The sequence below is a fragment of the Myxocyprinus asiaticus genome, chromosome 8 (genome assembly GCF_019703515.2).
Source record: "Myxocyprinus asiaticus isolate MX2 ecotype Aquarium Trade chromosome 8, UBuf_Myxa_2, whole genome shotgun sequence".
Lineage (NCBI taxonomy): Eukaryota > Metazoa > Chordata > Actinopteri > Cypriniformes > Catostomidae > Myxocyprinus > Myxocyprinus asiaticus.
The window spans coordinates 45797692-45822493 of NC_059351.1; the positions used below are offsets into that span (position 1 = coordinate 45797692).

The 24802-nt window shown below is 37.0% G+C and overlaps 1 protein-coding gene across 3 annotated transcripts in view; it reads left to right on the top strand.

Annotated features, from left to right (window-relative positions):
- Window positions 1-16231, top strand: part of LOC127445307 (SH3 and PX domain-containing protein 2A-like) — a 140438-nt gene extending 124207 nt beyond the window's left edge. For all 3 annotated transcript variants that reach the window (XM_051705292.1, XM_051705294.1, XM_051705293.1), the window contains 5 exons: window positions 2472-2589; window positions 6142-6521; window positions 7463-7512; window positions 7605-7724; window positions 8118-16231. In XM_051705292.1, coding sequence (XP_051561252.1) covers window positions 2472-2589; window positions 6142-6521; window positions 7463-7512; window positions 7605-7724; window positions 8118-10058 — 2609 coding nt within the window. In that variant the 3' untranslated portion in view covers window positions 10059-16231. The remainder of the gene's footprint in view (window positions 1-2471; window positions 2590-6141; window positions 6522-7462; window positions 7513-7604; window positions 7725-8117) is intronic.
- The last annotated feature ends 8571 nt before the right edge of the window (window positions 16232-24802 follow it).

Sequence of the window (24802 nt, forward strand, 5' to 3'; positions counted from 1 at the left end):
AACAGTTTCAAAGACACTTAAAACTAATAATCTTGGAAAACTAACAAGCAAATAACAAACACGGTGGAATATCCAAGACAGGTAAAAACACGGGGTCAACGGCAGCCGCAGGGGAGAGTTTAGTCACTAACGCTGCCCAGACACAGAGGAGGATGGTAGCCAGGTGAGAGATGGTAAACTCAACTGGCATACCGATCTCAACAGATGGCAGTGCGGGCAGTGGTAGGGGAATGACCTCCATGGTCGAGGATGATGGCAGCGGCAGGGGAACGGCCTCCGTGGCCGAGGACATTGTTAGCGGCAGGGGAATGGCCTCTGTGGCCGAGCTGGCAGCGGCAGGGGAACGGCCTCCTCCTCTTCCGGAAGGTTGGCAGCACTGCAGAGGCAAAGGCAGTGGCAGGAACGGCCACCACCTCCTGGCAGGCAGTGGCGGGAACGGAATGATTGTGTGTCCCTGAACGAGCATTTGTTTTTCACACGCATTCTCTTGAACTGCTAAGGCAATGTCAATGGTATGACCCGGATTACAACTTAAAATGAAGCAGAGCTATAGAAATGTACATATTTACAATTAAAGCTTCATATTATGAGTACATTCTACGCCTTCTTTTGGTGGGGGGTTCAAGCCTTTATTGGGGGGTCAAATCCCCCCATAATTCGCACCCTGGTTTTAGGTTTAAGGTTTAGGGTAGGGAGGTAAGTTTTGTTGATTTAAAACTCGATAGAGCACTGCCCTTAAAAACCTCATCTGTTTGAGAGAAAATTCTACTTGCTTTTAGCGCCACTAAGTGGACAATTCACCTCGAAACTGCCGCGATATGCACAAGGAGCCACGTAATATCATTATACAAAAATATTGCCACAGTTAAGTTCTTTTCATTAGGTAAGGCTCAAAGTCAAAGTGGTGCCAAAGTTAAAACCTTCAGTAGTAAGTTCATAGCACTTATTCATCCACTTTGAATTTCATTATTAATTATTTGAAACTCAAGTACAATTGACAGAAATGATGACGAGTAAATTGAATGGACACAAAGATTGTGTTTTGTAACAATATTTTTTGTTTTTTTTTGTTTTGACAAATTTTTTTGCTAGGTTGTTTGGAGAAATAAAAAATAAAAAATGTTTTATGCTCCAAGACAAGCTTTTATAAGTTTTATAAACAGTTTATAAACAGATTTAGGTCAGAAGTTCATGATCTGATCAGGGTATTTTTTATTTTTTTTTGCCGTGTAGTTGTATGTTTAGTTAGTAGATTTCAATGCGTGTCTGCTGCCAGGAAAGTATTTAGTGTTGATAGAAATGTTACGAAACAGAATGACTAACTGCCCTGACCTCATCTCATCTGTTTTTTGACAGAATGTGTTATTCATAGCTTAGGAAAACGAGAAGTAGGATATTCATCTCTCTTCATGTTGTTTTTTTCTGTTTCAACACTTCTCCCTCTAATAATGTCTTTTATCAACACTGTTTCTTTCTCTGCCTTGCTCTGTAACTAAATCTAAATTTATGGCATTGCTGTGAGCAGCCTGTAAACTCTGTCGCAGAGGGACTGACATCAGAGTTAGATAAGCAGATGCAAACATAGACATGTAATATGTAAACAATGTTAAATAATGAATTATGTGTGATTTGGGGGAAGAAAAATACTTTATAAGGCCTCATGAGTCTTCAAAGCTAAAAATGAATAATGGTATTAAAAGCGGGTCCCTGATCAGTTGTTTCTCTTACTGGGTGAATCGCACGGAAACCTGTCAAGAACATGTCTGCATCAAATTTTACCCCAAAATCAAAAGAAAGAAATAACTCATATTTTATATTTTGCCTATAGAAAATATTGCATACAAATGCAGTAAATATAATATTAAAATTTTACAATATTTATACATCATGGTGTTTGTCCTGCATTTAATCTATGCAGATGTAAAAAAAAAAAAAAATATTACCATGATTACCATATTTTAATGCAGTTAAAAAAATACAGCATTTCATTACATAATTTTTCTTTTGACTTTAGGGGTGAAATGTGACCTGTACATGTTGTGGTGAGATGCATCCTACGAAGTCTTTCCCTTAGAATAAAACTAAAACCAGAGGGGAGAGACCCATAATTCTTGGGTTATGTGGTTGAATTTCTCTGGCTTACAAAAGGCCCACAGTCTCCTAGAGGTTGTTTAGAATAAAAGATATTATTAATGATGAATTGTGAGATGAGTGTTGTTATTATTACTGTGGTGAAGGGATGAGTTTTGGAAGGTATTTATTATAAACTTTGAGGTTTTGCATTTTCTTTGTTTTTTTCCAAAGAAAGTCACAGTTTGGCCTAAAATTCCTACGTTTGAAAAGTTTGTAAGGAAACAGTTGAATCCATTTGTCAACCGATTAGACCACAAAAGAGGCAAAGGCCCAAATACATTATGAGAACAATGAAGGAATTCTTCCTCAAACTCTTTCCATTTTCTGTCTGTGTTTAGAGGAGAAATATGTCACTGTTCAAGCTTATGCCAGTCAGGGGAAGGATGAGATCGGGTTCGAGAAAGGAGTAACCGTGGAGGTGATCCAGAAGAACCTGGAGGGATGGTGGTACATCAGGTAATAAATAAGGTTCCTCAAAATTTTAGTTGGTATATTATGGAAATCCTGTGTTTACTCATTTCTCATCATAATGAACATGATATAAACCTACTAACCCTTCAATCCTCCCTCATTTAGCAATACGTCTGGTGATATTGCTGAATAAAATCTGGGAAGTCAGTGAAGTGTCATAGTACAGAAGCTGTATTATGTCTTTGTTTTGATGACTTGGGACACTCTCAATTGGTCTGTATTGCTACAAACAGTGCAGTTTATGCAGTTTATTTTTTTAACTATAGGGTGAAATCTGTCAAATAAATGTCTAGGTCACGTTTCACCCTAAAATCACAGTTTTCATATAGAAAATGTAGCCTATTTTAAGGCCATTTAGAATTTTTTGTAGGCTAATACATTTAAATCATCCTGTCTGAAAACAATTATTATTTTGTATTATTAAAATCAGCATAAATGTAATTCAGATTTAAAGCAGATACTATCATGTATAGTAAAAATTGTACTTTACACGTGTACTTTACTATTTAAATCATTAATATTTTTAAACACTACATTAGGCTAATGAGAATTCTCAGTCACCCCAGTTCTTTTGACTTTGGGGTAAAACATGACTCAGTTCTTAATATCTTGGCATTGTGTGCAGCTATTGTTTCTCTCTTTCACATTCTAATTTGTTGCCGTTAGTCTATATGGGTGCAGAAACTGTCTCTGTGTTAGGAGCACTGGAACTGCTCTTGTAAACACGTTCATGTACAGTAGTTGAAAGGGAGAGATCAAACTTAAAACATAGATTGTGCTAACCTCTGGCGGTCAGAAGGAGAATAGCAGAGTTCAGACATTCACAGATTTAATTGAAAAAGCATGGCTCATTTATTGTCATGTTGATGTAATGAATCTCTTCTTTAACAGCTCTATCGACAGCATCTGAGACATTTTACAAAAGAAAATCATTTCAGCTCAAACATCAGTTTGTAAAAACAAGCAAAATCGTGTTTACTATAATACACGTACAGTGGAAGATGATTGGACAATGCATCCCACCTGGATAAATGTGAAAAGACTGTATCTAGACTCTGTTCTGAAATAATAGCCACAAAGACTTAAACATTATACATTATAACATTAGACTAGGGTGATGATATTGTTAACTGTAGTCATGACCACATGAAGCTAGTAGACCCATTAACTTTCGCACCATACATGCAAAGATACCAGAAAGGGACTGTTTACATGGAGAAAAATCCACCTACTGGAATTAAGTAATATATATAACCAGAAGTTCATCCGCCTACAGTAGTGCCACCAATAAAAGGTCGATTTTTTTTTTTTTTTTTTGTACAGAGGAATTAATAAAAGTGCTGTAGCAAAAATACGAGCACATTTAATCTTTTAAACCCTCTGGAATGCTTTTCCACCTAGACTTCCATTCTGAGTGCTTTACTGTAAACACATTTTTTGCTTGTTTTACAAACTGAGAGACCAGTCGAAGTTATTTTCTGTGGTAATTAACAGCATGTCACAAATTATATCAAAAGAGCTTAACTTAAACTGAATCCAGAATATTCTTTTAAACAATATTGTGTGTGGAGGAACAACCCGCCCCTCCCTCTTGTCATCGTTGCCCCGCCTCTTAGGGCCGTCCTTCAGCCAGACTCACAAGTAGGGTTGCCACTTTGTTCCTGGAAAATTCCTGGACATGTGATCATTGACTGAAAAACACATTTCTGGCCATCATACAAGAAATAAAACATATTATATTTATGATTGTTTACTCCTTGTTTGACATGGAATCTATTGTATGTGTAGCAAATAATTCAATCAAGCAATAACATCAATACACTCGAAAGAAATTTTTACGAGCACATTTAAATTGAATAACTTTTTCACAATTTTATTTCATAATTTGTTCGTACATTTTTCATAATGTTTTATTTATGTATGTATTTATTTATTATAAAGATTAATCAGTTTAATTTGATGGAATTTTGTTATGAAATTGAAAAATAAATTCAGAATAATAAAATAAATGTGTGCAGGTTTAACATATTATTTAATTAGTCTGTCCCCAAGTAGTTTTCTTGAGTTTTAAAATGTATAAATATTTATGTTTAAGGAATGAAGTTATGTATAAAGTTTAAAAAACATTTGTAAAACCAAATGAACTCAAATAAATGCACATCAGATGTAAACTAAATTGAGTAATCTTTAACAAAATTAAGTTAAAAGAAATTATTTTATATTTTAAGTTTGACTAATTTCATTTTGTCAAAAATCACACAGTTCAATTTAAAATTTGTTATGAAATTGAAATCTTAAAAATATTTTTATTTTTTATTTTTGGCTATTATGAACCTAAGATCATATAGTAAAAGGAAGGACATTGTTTTTTTTTTTTTTTTGGATCTCAATCATCTGAACAAACTGGTTCACTAAAATTAATCAGACTTTCTTATAAATGCATTTGATTCTCCTTGCATAGTTTGCTAATAAACAAGGTTTCATATGTATAAACACGTCATGAAAATATGTCCATTTTACAAAGGTGCCTTGAATTATGGTCAATTCAAGGTGCAACTTCGCTGATCGCTGCCATTAAAATGCAGAGCGCGCCTCTACTCGGGAAGCCGGCTTCTATTTCCTTGTGTGTACACACTGGTGTCCTCGCAGGTCCAGGAGCAGAGAGGGGAGGGTACCAACCGAGTTAGATATTTTGCCGGACCCGCACCCGGACCCCCAGCGCAAATTAGATGCAACGTCAAGGTATTGGAGCACGGGTCGCGGCCGATGGGCTAGGAAGCCGGGTGGCCTTCCCCTCACACTCGCCACGGCCCCGGGGAAGACAGGCTATCACAGAAGCCGCCGGACCCCGCCCACATCCTGGACTATTCCTTTGGACACTCCCCATTTTTCAAAAAGTCCCATCTCACCACGAGGATGTCAGATTCCTCTTAAGTTTGGACACTTTCCTTTCTCCGAGGCTTCATGCAACACCCACTATGTCACTGTAAAGGCATGGTGGCTCAGTGGGTAGCACTGTTGCCTGGCTGCAAGAAGGTCCTTGGTTCAAGTCCTGGCTCAACTGGGCCTTTCTGTGTGGAGATTTCATGTTCTCCCGTGTTCGCGTGGGGTGCTCCAAGATATTGGAGACCCTAATGTATGTCTGTGTGTGTTGCCCTATGATGGACTGACCACCTGCCCAGGGTTTTTCCCTGTCTTCAGCCTGAGACAGCTGGGATAGGCTTGTTGTGGAGGCAGTCAGATGCAAATGTCTGCTACACTGTGACATCACAAAGTGGAGGAAGTAGAGAACAAGTTGTTTTTACAGCTTTGTTTCAACAAATGCTCTTTTTGCAGTGAGGAGGAAGTTTCGAGTTCTGAAACTTACAGTATGTTTTTATAGTACAATGACCTTTTATATGTCAAAAGATCAAAGAAAATGTGATTTCTCAAGTCATAACCCCTTTAACAATTGTTTATTATTATTTTTGACATGTATGTCAATGATTGATATTTTTGCATAATAAAAAATTGTGCTACTGTTTGAATGTATTGCAGGTATCAGGGCAAGGAGGGCTGGGCCCCAGCTTCATACCTGAAGAAACTCAAAGATGACCTTTCCCCAAGGAAGAAGACTCTGACTGGCCCTGTGGAGATCATCGGAAACATAATGGAGATCAGTAACCTCCTCAACAAGAAGGCCGTCAGCGAGAAGGACATTCAGACCGATGGAGAGCCCACCACCCCTGAGCGCCACATCTCCAAGAGTGAGATCAGTCTGCCCATCCCATTTGCTCCAGAGGCTGGAGTGGCACCCGCAGTCAGCACTGGGCTGGGAATGGGGTCTGGATCTAGTGTCGCCCTGCAGGAGAACAAGAGTAGGGCAGAGTCGGGGTCACCTGCTATAGCCCGGGTGGCACCACACAGAGTCGAGATAGGTGAGTGTATGTTAGGACATGAACTAAAAATAATCAGCATCTACATGATCAGAATGCATCACAATCCAATACAATCGTAACCTGTGTATGACTTGTAAGTTTTTTTCTTCACTTTATTTGAAAGCATTTAAAGTGCACCTGAATTACAGAAGAATGTATCATTAAATTAAATTATCATTGTTCTAATATTTATTTTATATAATTAATTTTTCTTCCATATTATAGTGTAATTATTTATGATATTTGAAAATACATTATAACAATATATATTTTTTTTATACTTTTTTACATTCCTGTTATTTTGCATATAGGATTTGAAGCCATAGGTAAATTATTCCTAGCATTTTGTGTGGGTGTTGTTTACCAAAATAATGACTAGTAACACTGACTGTCATTGTCACTCAGTAACTTACTGCTGTTTGAAATGTCTGCTTACTTATTAAAACAATGGCAGGTATAAGCTACAAATGATACAATTCCTTAATCGCTTAACTGCTTTCTTGTAATTCTGTTGACTTTTCTGTTGAATTCTGTTGTCAACACAAGAGGTGCACACACTATATGACTATTTGATACTTACGAGGTTATTCAAATTGCAAGATTTTCCACCCTGTCAAAGAGCGTGCGATCACAAAAAAATAAGTCACCAAGTGAAAGCACACAAAAAGTGACCAATTCTTTTCAAATAACTGTCATATTGTGTCCTGATCAGACTGCCATCTTTGTCTTTTGTGTATCATTTTGTGCCGAAACTGGTTATGGTTACCTGCCTTGAAGATTTGTGTGTGAAAAAAACTGGGGCTAAAATTGTGAAATGTGCATAACAAAACTATTTGTTTCCAAATTTCAAAATCCTAAATTTTATTAAACTAAGAATGTATATAATGTTTACTGTCTTGAGCTGAGAGAAAGTTTATAAATATGTTTTGTTTAATTGGCAGGCTCTCCAAACCTTAGGCAAAAACCTCCTCCTCGAAGAGAGACAAATCTGGTAAGTTATGAGGGCCAATTTATTATTATTTTAATTCATACAGAGCAGTATATATTTATTAGATAATACTGCCTTTGCCTCCAATGCGCAAGGCTTTCCAGTTGCCCAAACCTCCAGAGCCCCCTACTGTGGAAGCCGAGTACTACACCATAGCAGAGTTTCAATCCAGCATCTCAGATGGCATCAGCTTCCGTGGAGGACAAAAGGCTGATGTAAGTCTTCACGTATTCTGTTTTCTCTGAGCTGTGACCGTGATTTAGTAGTACTGCAAACTATGGCAGTGCTATGTGCTGTGCCAATGTATGCCACCGAACTGGTGTTAAACTACCATTTTTTTTTTTTTTTATGTATTTAAAAACTAAATATATTAACTTTTGCCATAATTTAATAATTTTTTCATAATTTAATCTTACATTTTTTAAAACCTGCTTGACTTTCTTTCGTGGAACACAAAAGGAGATGCTAAGCAGAATGTTAGCCTCAGTCACAATTCACTTTCATTGAATGGAAAAAAAGATGCATTTCTAAGCATTTTTTCAGGCTTTTGTACTCCACTGTGTAATAAAATATTCCGTTACAATAAGTTTGTATGGTGTGGTCTCCAGGTCATAGAGAAAAATTCTGGTGGATGGTGGTATGTCCAGATCGGGGATATGGAGGGTTGGGCACCCTGCTCCTACATTGATAAACGCAAGAAGCCCAACCTGAGCCGGCGAACCAGCACACTCACCCGCCCCAAAGTTCCACCCCCTGCTCCGCCAGTTAAAAAGGATTCTGAGGAATCACCTTCTCTGGGTGGCTCAGCCTCCAAAGCGCCAGAGTCCCCCAGTCAGCATGTCTACGAAGAACCGGAATATGATGTTCCTGCCCTTGGCTTTGATGATTTGGACTCTAAAAGTACTCCAAAACCAGAACCTCGAAAATTTGAAATCAAAAGCAATCCATTGGCTGCCGAGAGAATCGCACAGGCCGGCAAAGCATCACCTTTATTAAAGGTGATGACCTCTCCTTTGAGGAAAAGAAACTCATTGGAAAATGTCAATAAGGAGGAGGTGATTTACGAGAATGAAGGCTTCAGATTCTCCTCCAATGACTTCACCTCTCCTAGAAACTCCAGTGGTTGCGACTCGGACACCCCAAGGAGTCTCACTTTGGGTCGCAAACCTCTCAGCTCCTCTTCCTCTCCTGGAGCAGGGAGGCCACTCCACAAGGTACCCCCGGATATAAGCCGAAGTCATTCTCTTGGTCGGGCCGAGAGACATAGTCCCAGGTCGTCATCAGAGGAATCAGGTCGCAATCCCAAAAGAGAACCCGTCATGCGTAAAGACGTAGAAATTCGGATCGGTCAGAGTCCCTTGGCAAGGCCCAAACCAGTAGTGCGACCCAAACCACTTCTTACAAAGTCAGAGCCACAAAGTCCTGAAAGAATGGACATTAGCAGCCTACGCCGGCAGCTGCGTCCCACCGGCAGTTTCCGGCAAGGTGTGGTCGGTGCGGTACGTAGTGGCGAGGATTCCGAAACGGCTTCAATTGTGTCCTCTGAGGACTCCATCTCCACGAGGAGCACTTCGGATCTTTCAAGCGTATATTCCAAGGGCAGCCGTGGTGGGGAATCAGACCACGAAAGTGCATTCTACAGAACCACAGATGCCTATGAACGAGCCCAGGAGTCAGAGCTCAGCTTCCCAGCTGGCGTCGAGGTGGAGGTGCTGGAAAAGCAGGAAAGTGGATGGTGGTTTGTCCGTTGGGGTGAAGAAGAGGGTTGGGTACCTACTTTCTACCTGAAGCCAGTCTCACATACCCATGATGTAGGTGTTCAAGAGGTCCGTGATTGCACTACTGTTGATCTCAGTGGCACCAACAAGTCCAACAGCCTTGAGAAGAACGAGCAGCGAGTTCAGGCCCTCAACAACCTCAATCAGCAGAACCTGAGGAGCTTGAGCAACCCTAGTCCACCAATCCCATCCAAACCACCCGGGGGCTTTGGGAAACCAACTGCAATGCTGAATGGCTCTGGCGTACGGATGAGAAATGGCGTTCGTCAGGCAGCAGTGCGACCGCAGTCTGTCTTTGCATCTCCACCACAGCCTTTGAAGGATGCAAACATCCATTCTGGATCTTTGAGAAGAAATGAATCGCTGGGTGCAGGTGACCACTTGAGGTCTGGAGGTGGTGTTCGACGAAACTCATCCTTCACTGCTGTTCGGCTACAGCCAGCAAACGATGTGCGAGTGAGGGCTGGAACCACCATTACAGCACCCGTTGGAAGTCAAAGCCTCTTGATTGCTCAGAGAAATGGCATTCCTGTCTCTACAGTAAAACCCAAGCCCATTGAGAAGACTCACCTCATTCACAACAACCTTCGAGAGGTTTACATTTCAATTGCTGATTACCGTGGGGATGAAGAGACCATGGGTTTCTCAGAGGGCACTAGTCTTGAAGTTTTAGAAAAGAATCCAAATGGATGGTGGTACTGCCAAATTGTAGATGGCTTACATGGACGTAAAGGCTGGGTACCATCTAACTACCTGGAGAGGAAAAAATAATTCCGCAGAAATGCTCTAAACATACACAATTGTAATCAAAATGTATAAAGAAGAATTGTCTGGAGGACTGTGCTTTTGGTTTAAAATGAGAGGGACAGAGCTTTTAAAAAAGGGGTTTACATTAAGTAATGCAGGTGAATGTCTAGCAAAATACCTGCCGTAATTTTATGCCAAATGGGTGCCTTTTTCCATCATTCACTGAAAAGAGGAATCAGTCAAACACCAGTGAACCAACATTAAAACCAAACTTCAACTTAGTGCCATAGCCCTATGAGTGCAGAAATCACCAAACCTATTTTGTTACAATGTTAAAAAGATAATTTCAGAATAGGTGCGTAAGAATAAGTGCAAATCTAATCTTTTGCACTCAGAAACAAGAAACAGAAATCTGTACAGAAATACCAACAATATCAAATGTTATCTGCTATTGAGTGCACTCTATTGAGTGAAACCAAGCAAAACTTTGATTGTCTTTTTTATGTTTAATGTTTTATATTTTCCTTAGAGATGTATTTCTGCTTTCTTGTAACATCCTAACACATCCAAACAGTTGCAGGTCATGATTATTTACGTCTCTTTGTCTTTCCCATTCTTTAAATCCTCGGCAGTCCAAAATTAATAAAACATGTTTAAGGAACAGTCTGTGAAAGCAACATGCGGTTGTGCATAGACCACCTCATTCCCCACCTCATTACTGGGTTTATGCCCAAGTTTAGTTTACAAAGTGCATCTGGTCCTATGGTTTCTGGTAATATCATGAGGGTAAACGGCTTAAGATGACAAGACTTTAGATTTTGCTGCTCTATGTGTGCTATATCGGCTGTGATTGCAGCGATAATTCATAAATCAGGACTGGAAAATATGACGTTTTTTTTTTTCTGCATTTTATCCCAGGGAAGTAGTTACGTAACATTGAGCCCAAAATGTGATTGCACCAAAGAAGAAAACCGACATGTTTGCTAGTTTGTTTTAGAATTAGTATTTATTTTATGGATACAAAGAAATACAGTGTACCTAATTGTTTTATCTGGAAGCACTTGATTTTTTGAACCCAAAGAAAAGTGCATTATTATGCAAGGTTAATTCCTACATTACGATATTGCTGGGCAGTATTGAATTTAAAGTTAAAGTTCACACAATAAGCAGTTTAAAAGCAAAGATTTTACTTTTATCATTTAAAGAATAGTATTTCTTGCAATCTTAGTCCAATAGTCCAAACTTTGAATTGTCTTCTTTATAGATTTCCGAGCTTTGAGTACTTCCCTCTTCAAATGCGATTTACTCATATAATGTTCATTGAAAACTGCATCAAACATCTGATGTTCAAGACTGCTGAAATATTTTTCTAATGAGTAGTATGAGCTCTTAAATGGGTTTAACTCTACTTTTATGTTATTTTGTTTTCTGCTGGACAGTATTATAGTGTTAAACAATTAAAACATTAATTACCTGCTAGATTGCAGTTATATTAAGCAGAAAGTTGTTTATTTTTTCTTGTTTGTTTTGTTCGTTTGTTGTTGTGTGATCACACATGGACAATAATGATGATTGAGGTGGGTCATTTGTTGTAAATCAATGCATTTAAGCTTTTAAAAGCAAAAATGCATTGGTTTAAAGATGCAGTGTCCTTCATCAGCATATAATTTATTTTAAAAAATAATAATTCTTTTTATATTTATATTTTGTAAATTATTTTATAGTTTTGTCAGTACTTCTGTCCTGCAAAGATGTTGCAATGTTATATTGTTATTGGAGGCTTTATCCAAAAAAAAAAAAAAAAAAAAAAAAAATTTTTTTAATTCTTTAAACTTTGTAACACAAATTGGCTGCTTCTGTATTCCAAGCTTTTTTTCTACCAAGCTGTAATTTTTTGCCTCCGATTTGGGCCTCAGTTATTTACAGCAGATGTGTCTTAAAACCGCACATTTATTCTTAATGAATTCAGCTAAACATTTTATTTTTCAAGTTGTTTTTTATTGGGAATCTGTTTTCCCCCCAGGCTGAATGCTGCACCTTTAGCAACTATGGACACTTCCTTTCTCATTATTGAGCCACATATAATGCCTGATTCTTCTTAATCATTTCATGTTAGTTTAATTTCATCACTCCCACAGATGAAAGCAACTACATTTCCAGACTACACACTAATTATAAACCAAGCAAAAGCCAGCATTAATAATTGGAAAGAGTCTACCCAAAATAAGAGAATCATATTGCTGTCTGTTAACAGTTAAATAGTTCATACATTTTATAATTGCAAATATGGAATTTGGAGGAAAAAATCATGTCTCTATAGTTACATGTTATGTGGATTTCAAATAATTGTGATGGACCAAATTTGATGGCACAAGATCTGAGTGTTATTAGAATGGATTATCATTAAAAAAAACAGCAGTAATGGGATTTTAAAGTTCCAATTCGGGTAATTTTGTTTTTTTTTACTTTTTAACTTTTCAATTTGAAAGTGAAATATGAGCCATTGCACTCTCGCTCTCCTTTTGACGAAGGCATTATAGAAATGTGTCAGCTCACTACAGCAAAGCGCTTGTGATGGATGCTGCAAAGCTCCATTAACACAATGCTTTTTATCTTCATTTACGCCTAAACCATTTACAAGGGAACTGTTGAGTGTCAAACTAGTTCTTTTTCATATTATTTCTGTATCTGCTAGCTTTGTTTTATGTTGTTTATTTATTTAATTTTTATGATTTTTTTTACTGTTTTACTGTTATTTAATTTTTTCTCTCACTTTTATTCACTTTTGACATTACTCAGATGGAATGAGGAAATGTGCAATACACAAACACTCATCTCACCAATTAAGAATCGAATTAATTCAAAATGTATTCAATATTGCCTGGTTTTGTCCCATAGGTATTTTGTATCCTCGTCAAAGTGAGCATATCACATCACCCAATATATTTTGAAATGTTATACTGAATGTTAAAATCCTCCCATCGATGGACCCCTACAGTTTACCGCCCAACCGTGACTTCAAAGTGATTTCTACTCACACCTTTTACCCACTGAACCAGAACTTTTTTAAGGGGTTTAGTGACTCCACCATTCCATGGTAAATCCCAATGGAAATAATGAGGAAGCATGGGCATATCTGATCAGTAAGTTGAACTTGTCAAATCACAGTCACGTTTTTGAGATGGCAGCAGCAGCAGCAGCTATATTATTGCTCTACCACACACTGCCAAACGATCGACATGTCTCTCTGACATCCACTCCTACATCCACTGTTACCATGGCAAACACGACTTCTCTATCCTAAATCCCATTCGTCAACAGCAAGGTCGTTTTTAACTGTAATAGATCCTGGTTTAATTTATAACATCTAAAAATGACATGAACACACGTAATATGTCATTACATATCCTAAGTAGAGTGTATTACAATCTTTACTCTTCCAGTCTGAACTTATTCATATTTGAACTGACTTTTGAAAGTCAAATTTCTGTGTTTATATTGCGAAAGCCTCTGAGTGCATTCAGTTGAATGCATGTACCAAAACCAAGAGAATTTGACACTGGTTGAAAATGAGGAGGTTTATGAAGGACTATCTTGGATTTCCTAGACAAGAGATGCCATTTATTAGAGAAATTTTGCCTTTTGCTTTCCCTGTTTAAAGAGCAACTTTTAAGTTCTCTTTTAGACAGTTGCTGTCATTTCCTTTTCTCGGTTTTCATTTCATAGTATTGTTTTAAGATTTATATATATATATATATGTATATATACACTACCGGTCAAAAGTTTTGAAACACTTACTCATTCTTTATTATAATTTTTTTTTCTTCACATTTTAGAATAATAGTAAAGTCATCAAAACTATGGAATAACATAAATGGAACTATGGGAATTATGTTGTGATTTTTAAGATCATGAGAAATATTTCAGTCAAGTGTTTCAAAACTTTTGACCGGTAGTGTATATATACATATATAAAGATCAAGAATCAGAAGAGAAGACCAATAAGAAGAATAGGATCGTGAGTAAATTTGTGTGCTTGTGTGGTGTATTCTGAGGTGGTTTGTGTAAGGGAGTTTTTAAATGGTGGCGAGAGAAGATGAATAGAGGGAATGCTTGGTTAAAAAAGGAAACAAGCTAGGTAAGGTCAGATATGATTGAACAGCTCAATTGGACTTCTGAAGAAATATTCACTCTGAAAAGAGTGGACAAGTGTCCTAGAAAGGAAAGAGACCTTTGCCGTAATTAGCACTTCAGAGAAGTTTATACTAGCAGCATGATGTCACAATGGCATTGCAGAGTCATAATAACACTGGTGAGTCACAGTATTCTCTGTAGCATCTTTGGAAACTTATTTCTGTTGGAAAACTGTCTGCAACTTAATTCAAGCATGCAGCCTGGCCTTCCGAGGCCAATGTTTTTGAAAACATTTCTTAGTGCTTCGCTACACACATGCTGAGGTTCAGAGACTCAAGAACAACTATGATGTTCCATCGCGTGCTGTTGCAAACCTCGTTACAACAATTAAAAAGTTGCTGTCAGAATCTGAGAGAGAATAGGATTCCTCGTCTCCAGCACACCCACTGCACTGTCAGGAGTAGGGGCTCGCTGTGAAATCACATTACGTGAACACTTGGTTAATTACAGATGCTCGGGACGAACGCAGTGAATATAAATGTCACACTGATTGCGGATGTTGGGCTGATGCCATATGCGGAGATAGATTGATCGTGTCTCTAATGGCTCACAGCGTGTCAAGACAGATAAACATCATCAAGAGGAATCATCTATGTCTGCGAATGGCTTCATTTGCCCAGGCGTCTATATAATGTCGAATTGTTGCATTGTTGGGTTTAATGAAAGTTGTAAGAATGAATATGATTGATTGAGGTGTGTTGTTTAGTTGAATGATTGAATTCACGAATATTTAACAGAAAGTTTGATAAATCAGATCTAGGGTAGACGGCATATTTAATTTGACGCAAATGAAAACGAGACTGTGAGGAATAGACATAAGCTGTGTTCCAAATGACGCACTATGCGCTCAGCCAGCTGGCATGTGAATTTTCAAAGCGTAGAACTGTCCCGAATGGAACACTAAAGTTTTTTTTTTTTTACTACATAGAAGTATTCACTGTTTTTCAGCTGACGGAAGTGACGTTTCGAATGCATGTGATGTGTTGCCGCTAGCTTAAGAATGCGATTTTGGATGCACCTATACAGTGTGTTCAAAATGTCGCACTGTTGTGTACCTTGGTGTTGACCTTTGAGCCGGCGAAACATCGAAAATACAATACCAGTCAAAAGTTTCAACACCTACTTGTTCTTTACTATCACTATTTTCATATTGTAGAATCAAGACTATGAAATAACACAAATGGAAGTATGGTAAATATGTAGTGACCAAACAAAAAAATAGTAGCGCGCAACCTACTGAACGGACTAGTTCTGTCCCTCACAACATCCTTTTCATTCACGTAAAATTCAATATGGTGCCTACCTAGACTAAGATACATAATCTGTTACACTAGCATTTCATGTAATCTGGATGTGTGCTAGATTAGGCCTATTTTAGGAGTGAATTAGGGTGGAGAAAGTCGTACGTTTGTGGCACTGCGTTATAAGTGCTTAGTAGGAGTTTCAGTACGTTTTATTTTTTTGTTTTCGTGTTAATTTGCATTTACGAGTATGTCATAGATACAAGAGTGTTGGTTTGAGTGAGCAGGCCATGTTTTTGTGTACACTTTGATGAGAACCATTGCAGAGAAGGAACATGCAGGAACATCTGATTTCTCACTGTTTTCTGTTGCCGTCTTTGTGCGGCTGTCTGATCTAATTACCATTCCTCTGCTCTTAAACTAAATGGGAGGCTGCAATCTTCTCTGTTACAGATCACTGGACATAAAGTATGTTTGGTTGCATATTTGAATTTCCCCCTTGTCATCAGAAATGCATTAAAACGTGTGCCCTTAAAAAAATGTTGAGAGAAAGCCTTGCATTGATATTATTCAGCGCTCAGCCAGATCTACATTTTGTATGCATTTCTTTTAAAGATAAGTGGTCTACAGCTTCAGCTTTTAATTTTCAGCATTTTTGTTATGTTTTTTAACTTTTGTTTTGTTTTTGTACCTTTTTATGTTTACATTGTATCTTGCATTGTCCTAGAGGAAAACACAATAAAATGTATCCTTGTTCTTATACCCAGTTGTCATGCATTCGTCTATGTGCAGTATAAACAGACCACACATACACTGGCCGCAGAGCACACATTGTTTATAGATTTATAGGTATAATTTATTCACCCTCATGTCATTCCAAACCTGTATGACTTTGGCTATGTCTGGACTAATTAGCAGTAGCAGTACTAACACATTTTCCTTACTATTCTACTCTCTCTGACATCCACTCCTACATTCCACTGTTACCATGGCAATCACGATTCCTCTATCCTAAATCCCATTCGTCATCAGCACGGTTGTTTTTAACTGTAAGAGATCCTGGTTTAATTTATAACGTCTAAAAATACACATAATATGTCATTACTTATCCTAAGTTTAAAAAAAAATATTTCAAAGAAAATAACTTGACACCGCTCACATCAGTGCTGTTTCTAGCTATAAGCGGTATTTATAATTTATTTATTAATATATATATATATATATATATATATATATATATATATATATATATATATTAAATATACTAAAAGCTCAGAGTAAGACTCAGGCAGCTGTTATAGCTCAATTAGACAATTATAGGGGCCCCGTTGTGGTGGTTGGGGGTGGTGGAGGCTGTGGTCGGGATGTGGGTCCTCCAAGTAGGATTTCGCTTAGGGCCCCATATGCCCAGAAACGGCCCTAGTTTACTTATAACTCGCTAAGGTTATGTGGCAACAATGTAGCATACCTACTACTGTTTGAAACGTACTATTTTTAAAAACTTACCATTCACTATTAAAATAAATGTAAGAAGTGTACAGTGTATACTGCGCAGAACTCATTAAGAAGATAGGCTTAGTATTCCTTTCTGAACATGGCCTTTCTCTCATCTGTGTAACAAAAGGAGATGTGCTCTGCGTCCAAAATCACATACTGTCTGAATATGTACTGTATTTGGTGAAGGACGCACTTCTCGGCCAGTAAAAGAGTACGTTCTTTAGGTATGCCGCAGGTAAGTAATAGATTCCGGACACTGACCCTTGACCCAAGTATAGGACGTAATATAACAACAACCGCAAAAATAATCTCTGTTTTTTTTTTTTTTTAAACAAGCACAGTTTAAGCACAAGGAACAACTTTCTTGGTATGGATATCACATAGGCTTCAGTTGAAAAGAGGCATCCGTCTTGCTGTTCACCGGCGTTCTTAAATAAAATTCAGCATTTTGAACATGAAGTCTTTTCATCTCCCGAGGGACTGTGGGATAGTTAAGTGTCCAGTCAACACGCACTTCAGAATTTCACCATACATAGTAGGTAATCTGGTATTTCTTGCTTACTCTTTTATGAATACAGAGGATTCTGACATACTATACTCATTTGGCGTACTATATAGTAGGGAAGTATGGACATTTGGATGCAGCAGTGGTTTATGCCTCGCGCCAGGGTTGACGCATGACGTGTTCAGTTTTCGTGTGCCACGTGGCCCTTTGTCATTGCGGACTCACCTGGAAGCGCCATTTTTGAAGATTTGAGAGGAGGGGAACATTTTCAGCAAAGGATTTAAATAGCTTTTGGGGGGTATAAATTAGGCATCTAAGTGTTAAGTGACGTTCACACAGAACGTCTAGACGCAGTGCAACGTCTGCCTGTGCTGTTTTTAAAATTGTTTGTCTATGTAAATATGCGGTAGATTGACGTCTTTGAACGTTTTGCCGTGTCTTGCTGTTATGCCGTCTCGTATTAAAGACGCCATGTCGAGCTAAGAACTTCAAATGTTATGTTCCTTTTGTCACGCTGCGTCTAGCTTTTAACGCAACAACGCGTTGTGTCTTCAACAGCCGCTTAGAAGTCTGAGAAAATGAACATGCTTTACAGGTGACGCTATACACTACTGATACAAAGCAATGTGAATTGAACTGGACATTTTAAATCGGCAGTAGGCCTATTCTTTCATTGACTGGCATTTCCTATGCTTTACTTTTTCTTCAAGATCCCGTGGTATAAAGGTTCTCTCTGGGCATACAGAGTAAAGCACACTAAGAGCAGAGGCCAATTATGATTTCATAATAGCTTTGCAGTGTCATAACCAGTGTTGGGTGTAATGCATTACTAAGTAATTAATTATTGTAGTTAAATTAGTTTTTCATTGAAAAAGTAAGGGATTACTCTTAATTTTTCAGCAATTTAATTACAGTTACTTCTGATGTAATTGTGTTAAATACTGTATAGACTAAAGAACAAGTCTATATAAAACAATTGTGAATTTAAAATAGAAATGTAACGTCTAACGTTAAAATGTATGTTCTCTAATTTAATGCAGCCCCCTTAAATTCTTTGGCCAGTTCATGAATAATTTATTTGATTTTATATGATTTATTTGAAAGAATTAAAAGAACTGTTTCATGTCTATCCTTATATTTTTCATCTGGTCGAGGTTGATAAGGGTTTTAGAAAGTAATTAGTAATAAGTAATGCAATTACTTTTCAGACAGAGTAATTAGTACAGTAATCTAATTACACTGAAGATGATGTAATAAGTAGTTAGTAATTAATTACTTTTTTAGCATAACTTACCCAACACTGGTCATAACATAAGAATCGACACAATGATCTGTGCAGCTTTTGAGCTTAATCAAAACTTTTTACAACTATCCTTTTTTGAAGGCATTTTTATTGACAGTCGAGATATAATATCCTAACAGTCACCAATCTATAATTGTTTTCTATAGTCGTACTCGTAACATGAGGGATAGGGTGTTGATTAGGACAGTAGTTAAGTGGGGAGACAATATTTTTTCGTCCACTAGGGGGCAGCCTTAAACAAGCCTGAGCTGTGGTGCAAAGAGTGCAGTGCTGACATTCAGTCGAGATGGATATAAGTGCGTTCACAGAGGGTTGCCGCTCCGGTTGGTCTCAGAAATATGCACCATTAAACATGAGGGGAGATCTTCATCCTCCTCTCGTCTCCAGAGCACGTCCAAGCACAGCATCAAAGATACCTTTGATCCTTCATCTGCTCACTTCTATTCTCACGCTCCACCTTTAATGTCTGATTTAGGGTCAGCTCGCTAGCCTAATGTATTTTCAACCTTCTTTTTAACAGATCAAGGGTCAGCTGCTGTGGGTTGGTGATCTGTTACTTTATGGGAGGTCTGTTTGAGGCGATTGTCATTAAAGAAATAGTTCACCCAAAAAATAAAATTCTATCATCATTTTCTCATCCTCTTGCAGGGCCCTAGCTAGTGAGGTAAAAGGTGGAAACAATTCTATGGGCCCAAAGGTCCAGGGGGGCCCACAACAAATTCAAAACTGTATTTTTTGACTAGGTAAGGGGCCAAGAGCAATATACAGTTAGGGGTCCCAGAATTCCTTGATACTGCCCTGTCCTCATGCCATCCCAGATGTATCCACAGTTTTCCTGAGGAACCACTGGGCGGTGCCATGATTCTAATTGCCTGTTTTGTATTTCTGGTCTCCAGGCGCCAAGTAAAAACTGCCAAAAGGAGGGATCCAGAGAACAACAACAACTATTTAAGTGTTACTTGGTGTAAAAATGAATTTCAGGCTCAAATTGTGCAGTTGTTGGCTGTCATAACAACTCAGAATAATGAATGATATCAACGTAACTTATCTCTCACCATCGCTTCATGTCATCTACACACTCAGGTGAAGCACTGTCTATAAAAACACGGTAATCTCGATTCTGTGAAGTATCGGCATGTTTTTTGACAAATTTTTACAAATGTAATACCTTAAACATTACATTACCCGCTAAGAATATACGCAGATGTGAGTGAAAACACTGGAGACTGGAAATTGAAAAGTTGAATCGTGGAACACTTCCGCATTCAGGAGAAAGGTGGATAGGACTCCAGTGGTTAAATCCATGTCTTCAAAGGTGTGGGTGAGAAACAGATTAATATATATATATATATATATATATATATATATATATATATATATATATATATATATATATATATATAATACAAATCTCCACTTTCACTTCCATGTTCTTTAGTTTTTTGCCGATTCCCATTCTTCGTGCATATTGCCACCTACTCGTCGGGCTGGTCAGTGGTGGAGATTTATAGTAAAAAGGACTTAAATATTGATCTGTTTCTCACCCACACCTATCATATCACTTCTGGAAATAAACTTCAGTTTTATGATTTTGAACATTAATGAACGTTTTCTAAATGTAGAAAGAATATATTTGATTCTGCACTATTTACAGTAGGTCACTATTTATATCTAAGCAAATTAAAGCAAAAAGGGAGACATAGCAAATACTAAGAAATTCACATACTTTTTTCAGTCAACTTGTCACTAAAATTATGAGATCAATTTGTAAATAAAATGTTGTATCAAATAATAATAAATATTACAATTAATTGATTGATCAACACTGGAGACTGTCTTAAACAGATTCACTGTTAGCTAATAAAGAGGACAAAGAATCAACAGCCCAATCACTGAAACATCTGCAAAGTTTATTGACACAGTCATCTTTGACTTAGACAAAACAAAGATTCATAAACTGATCACAGACTTAAAAAAAAAAAAAAAAAAATCTAAACATGGATTTGAGTCAAAAATAAAATGCCACAATAAGCTGAACCATATTTTTGTGACTGCATCACTACTGACCTCATAGACTCGTATGAATCACTGATTCATTTAACAACACAGCCCTTAACTGAACCCTGGGAAAGAGGAATCATACATTTTGGATTCAAATATAAGTTTGGTCTCACTGTTCACCAATGGGTAATGAGTGAACGAAACACAATGATCATAAATGCTTAACAGGAAAGAACAATTACTAGAAAAAAGAAGCAATTCCAATCATATTTGAATGTGTATATACATATATAAAATAAATAAGGGTTCATTACCATTGACAAAAATATTCAGATTTGATAAATATTACAATTTAAAATTTTTAAGGTTGGGGTAAATTTATGCATTCCCTGATCCCACATGTGGTTGCTTCACAAAACATCAAAAAGTTTTTTGTTTTTTTTTCTTTCGAAACAAAGTATTGGTCACTGTGCTAATATGGCTGTTTTCATTATATCTAGAGCTTTGATTAAAAAAAAATAATAATAATTAAAAAAACAAACAAACAGGAAAGCTAAATACGGTAAATAACATTTACCACAGATTCTGCAACACATATGAGATTCAACACATCATGCTCTAAACGCAGTACATAAATAAAGTACATTACAGGGTCGACGACAATCAAAAACAAATTCAACTGTGGTGCGTTTGTAAGGACTGTATAACCCTCTGTTGTTGCTAAGTAAAACAATGCGGTGTGACTATAGCGTGAATGTAAAATAAATAATCCCGTTCTGTTGAGATTCTGGAAACACTTTACAATAAGGTTGTATTCATCAATATTAGTTTACTACCTTAGTTTACCTGAACTAACAATGAACAATACTTTTACAGCACTTATTAATATTTATGTTAAATACAAATAATTGTTTTCAAATTTAAAGTTGTATATGTTAACATTAGGTAATGCATAATAAAATAACATGATCTAACAATGTAAAATTGTGTTTTCCTAAATTAGCATTAACCAACATTAATAAATGCTGTAAAAATGTTGTTAATTGTTATTTCATGATACCTAATGCATTAACTAATGCATTAACATATAGAACCTTATTGTAAAGTGTTACTGAGATTTAATTTCAAGTATAAATTATAGAATTCTGGCATAGATGTACACTTATTTAAACAAGATGAACTTAATTTTTATTAAATCAGAAAGATGATGTCATAAAGGGGGTAACATGTATTAAAAACAATACAATCAAATTTCATAAAGTGACAAAAACACAAAGATTGGCCTTAAAATACACCCTAAATTGTGCAAAAGACATCTTTAGAGAATTACAGAACTGGGGGAAAAGCTCAGGGGAAAGAAACAGTTGTCAAAATAAAGTGACTAACTTTCGAGGAAAAGGTGCCTCATTTATGTGACTAATAAACATGTACAAATTTTAGTCAATATGCTCAAGTTTTTTTTCCCTTATGAATTCCAAACTCAACAAAAGCTATTGCCACAAATATTAGGCCTTTAGGGCATTTTTGGAACTGTACTGTATGTACTTGTAGCAAGCTCAGATTGGTGAAAAAAATACCTCAGAACAAAATACATTGCCAATAAAATTATAAAAAGACCTGATACCAAATCAAGTGTACATAATCTTCAGTTTTATCTGGCTTCTAACAAAAAGCTGGTTGTTTACTGCAAAACCCCCGACAGGTGCAGTGCTCACTATAGCTTGTGGATACAAGACATCCAGCTCAAATTTTTGAAAACCATTGGCGTATGATCCCCAGAGGATTGAAGAGCAAAGTATACAATCATAATTTTCGGTCCAATAATAACAAAAACAAAGTCAAGCTCTACAGAAACACCTCAGATTCAGCTATTTTATTAGGCTCCTCTAATGACATAAATTAACATTCAAAAGTGAATCACCACCTCAAACAATAGAGTAAAGCTCTTCACAGAGTATCCTGTTAAGAGTGACGCTTCTCGACACGTTGTTAGCATTGCCTGAAGGAGTGCTGGCTAATACTAATAGCAGCATGAATTTAGGTGCCAGTTATAATGATTGCTTTACACAAGCTCACTGGCTAGTTCTGAACAATATTAGCCTGCAGTCCATTGTAGTTAAATTATATTACTCGAGCTGCAAAGACATCCACGCAGTCACTAACACAGAGGCGTACACGCACAAACACACACTGTGTCCTCTTTTATACTTATTTGCAAGAAATTACAAAATGTGATTTGGATTTTTAAAAAGCATTCTTAGCTGTTGATGTGGATCACCAATTAAGTGGAAAATTGAATTGCCGTTTACAGGACATAAAAATTCTTCATTGAATTGAAGAAGACCTCTATCCTAACCACCCATTCACGGGTGATTCTCACAAAAACATGTCTAGGTCACATTGCACCCCAAAACCAAAATGAAAAAAACAAAAACAAATAAAAAACAAAAGCACACATACTGGCGGCAAAAGGTTTGCAATAATGTACAGATTTTGCTGTTTCGAAAGGAAATTGATACTTTAATTCACCAAGGTGGCATTCAACTGATCACAAAGTATAGTCAGGACTGCACCATTACTATTTGAAAAGTCATTTTTGATCAAATCTAGACAGACCCCATTTCCAGCAGCCATCATTCCAACACCTCATCCTTGAGTAATCATGCTAAATTGCTAATTTGGTACTAGAAAATCACTTGCCATTATATCAAACACTGCTGAAAACTATTTGGTTCATTAAATGAAGCTTAACATTGTCTTTGTGTTTGTTTTTGAGTTGCCAGAGTATGCAATAGACTGGCATGTCTTAAGGTCAATATTAGGTCAAAAATGGCAAAAAAGAAACAGTTTTCTCTAGAAACTCATCAGTCAATCATTGTTTTGAGGAATGAAGGCTATACAATGCTTGAAATTGCCAAAAAACTGAAGATTTCATACAAAGGTGTACACTACAGTCTTCAAAGACAAAGGACAACTGGCTCTAACAAGGACAGAAAGAGATGTGGAAGGCCAGATGTACAACTAAACAAGAGGATAAGTACATCAGAGTCTCTAGTTTGAGAAATAGACGCCTCACATGTCCTCAGCTGACAGCTTCATTGAATTCTACCCGCTCAACACCAGTTTCATGTACAACAGTAAAGAGAAGACTCAGGGGTGCAGGCCTTATGGGAAGAATTGCAAAGAAAAACACACTTTTGAAACAGAAAAACAAAAAGAAAAGGTTAGAGTGGGCAATGAAACACAGACACTGGACAACAGATAACTGGAAAAGAGTGTTATGGATCTTAACCCCATTGAGCTTTTGTGGGATCAGCTAGATTGTAAGGTGTGTGAGAAGTGCCCGACAAGACAGCCACATCTATGGCAAGTGCTACAGGAAGTGGGGGGTGAAATGTCACCTGAGTGTCTGGACAAACTGACAGCTAGAATGCCAAGGATCTGCAAAGCTGTCATTGCTGCACGTGGAGGATTTTTTGATGAGAACTCTTTGAAGTAGTTTAAAAAGTTCTGAGCGTTTTTTTTTTTTTTTTCAAATTGTTATAGTAATTTTTCATGTTATTAACGTCCTGACTATACATTGTGATCAGTTGAATGCCACTTTGTTGAATAAAAGTACCAATTTCTTTCCATAAGAGCAAAATCTGTACATTATTCCATAATCTTTTGGCCACCAGTGTATACACATAAAGAAAATGAAGCATTTAAGGGCCATTAAGATGTTTTGCATTGTAACATTATTTTTTAGTACTAAACACATTTTCCCTCCAAATGCTTGTGACCGTAATGCATCTGGAAGTGTTTTTGTAACCTTTTTAATTAAAATAAGCAATATGATGTGAGAATTTGGAGGCAAAATGATTAGAAATAATGTTGCAAAGTCTTAGCTTCATAGACTTAATTTTCTTTACACAAAAATATAATTTCTTATTTGTTTCTTTTGATTTATGTGTGAAATAAGAACTGGACATGTTCCTGACAGATTTTGAGATTCACCCACACAGTTCACCCTCATTACCAACATAAA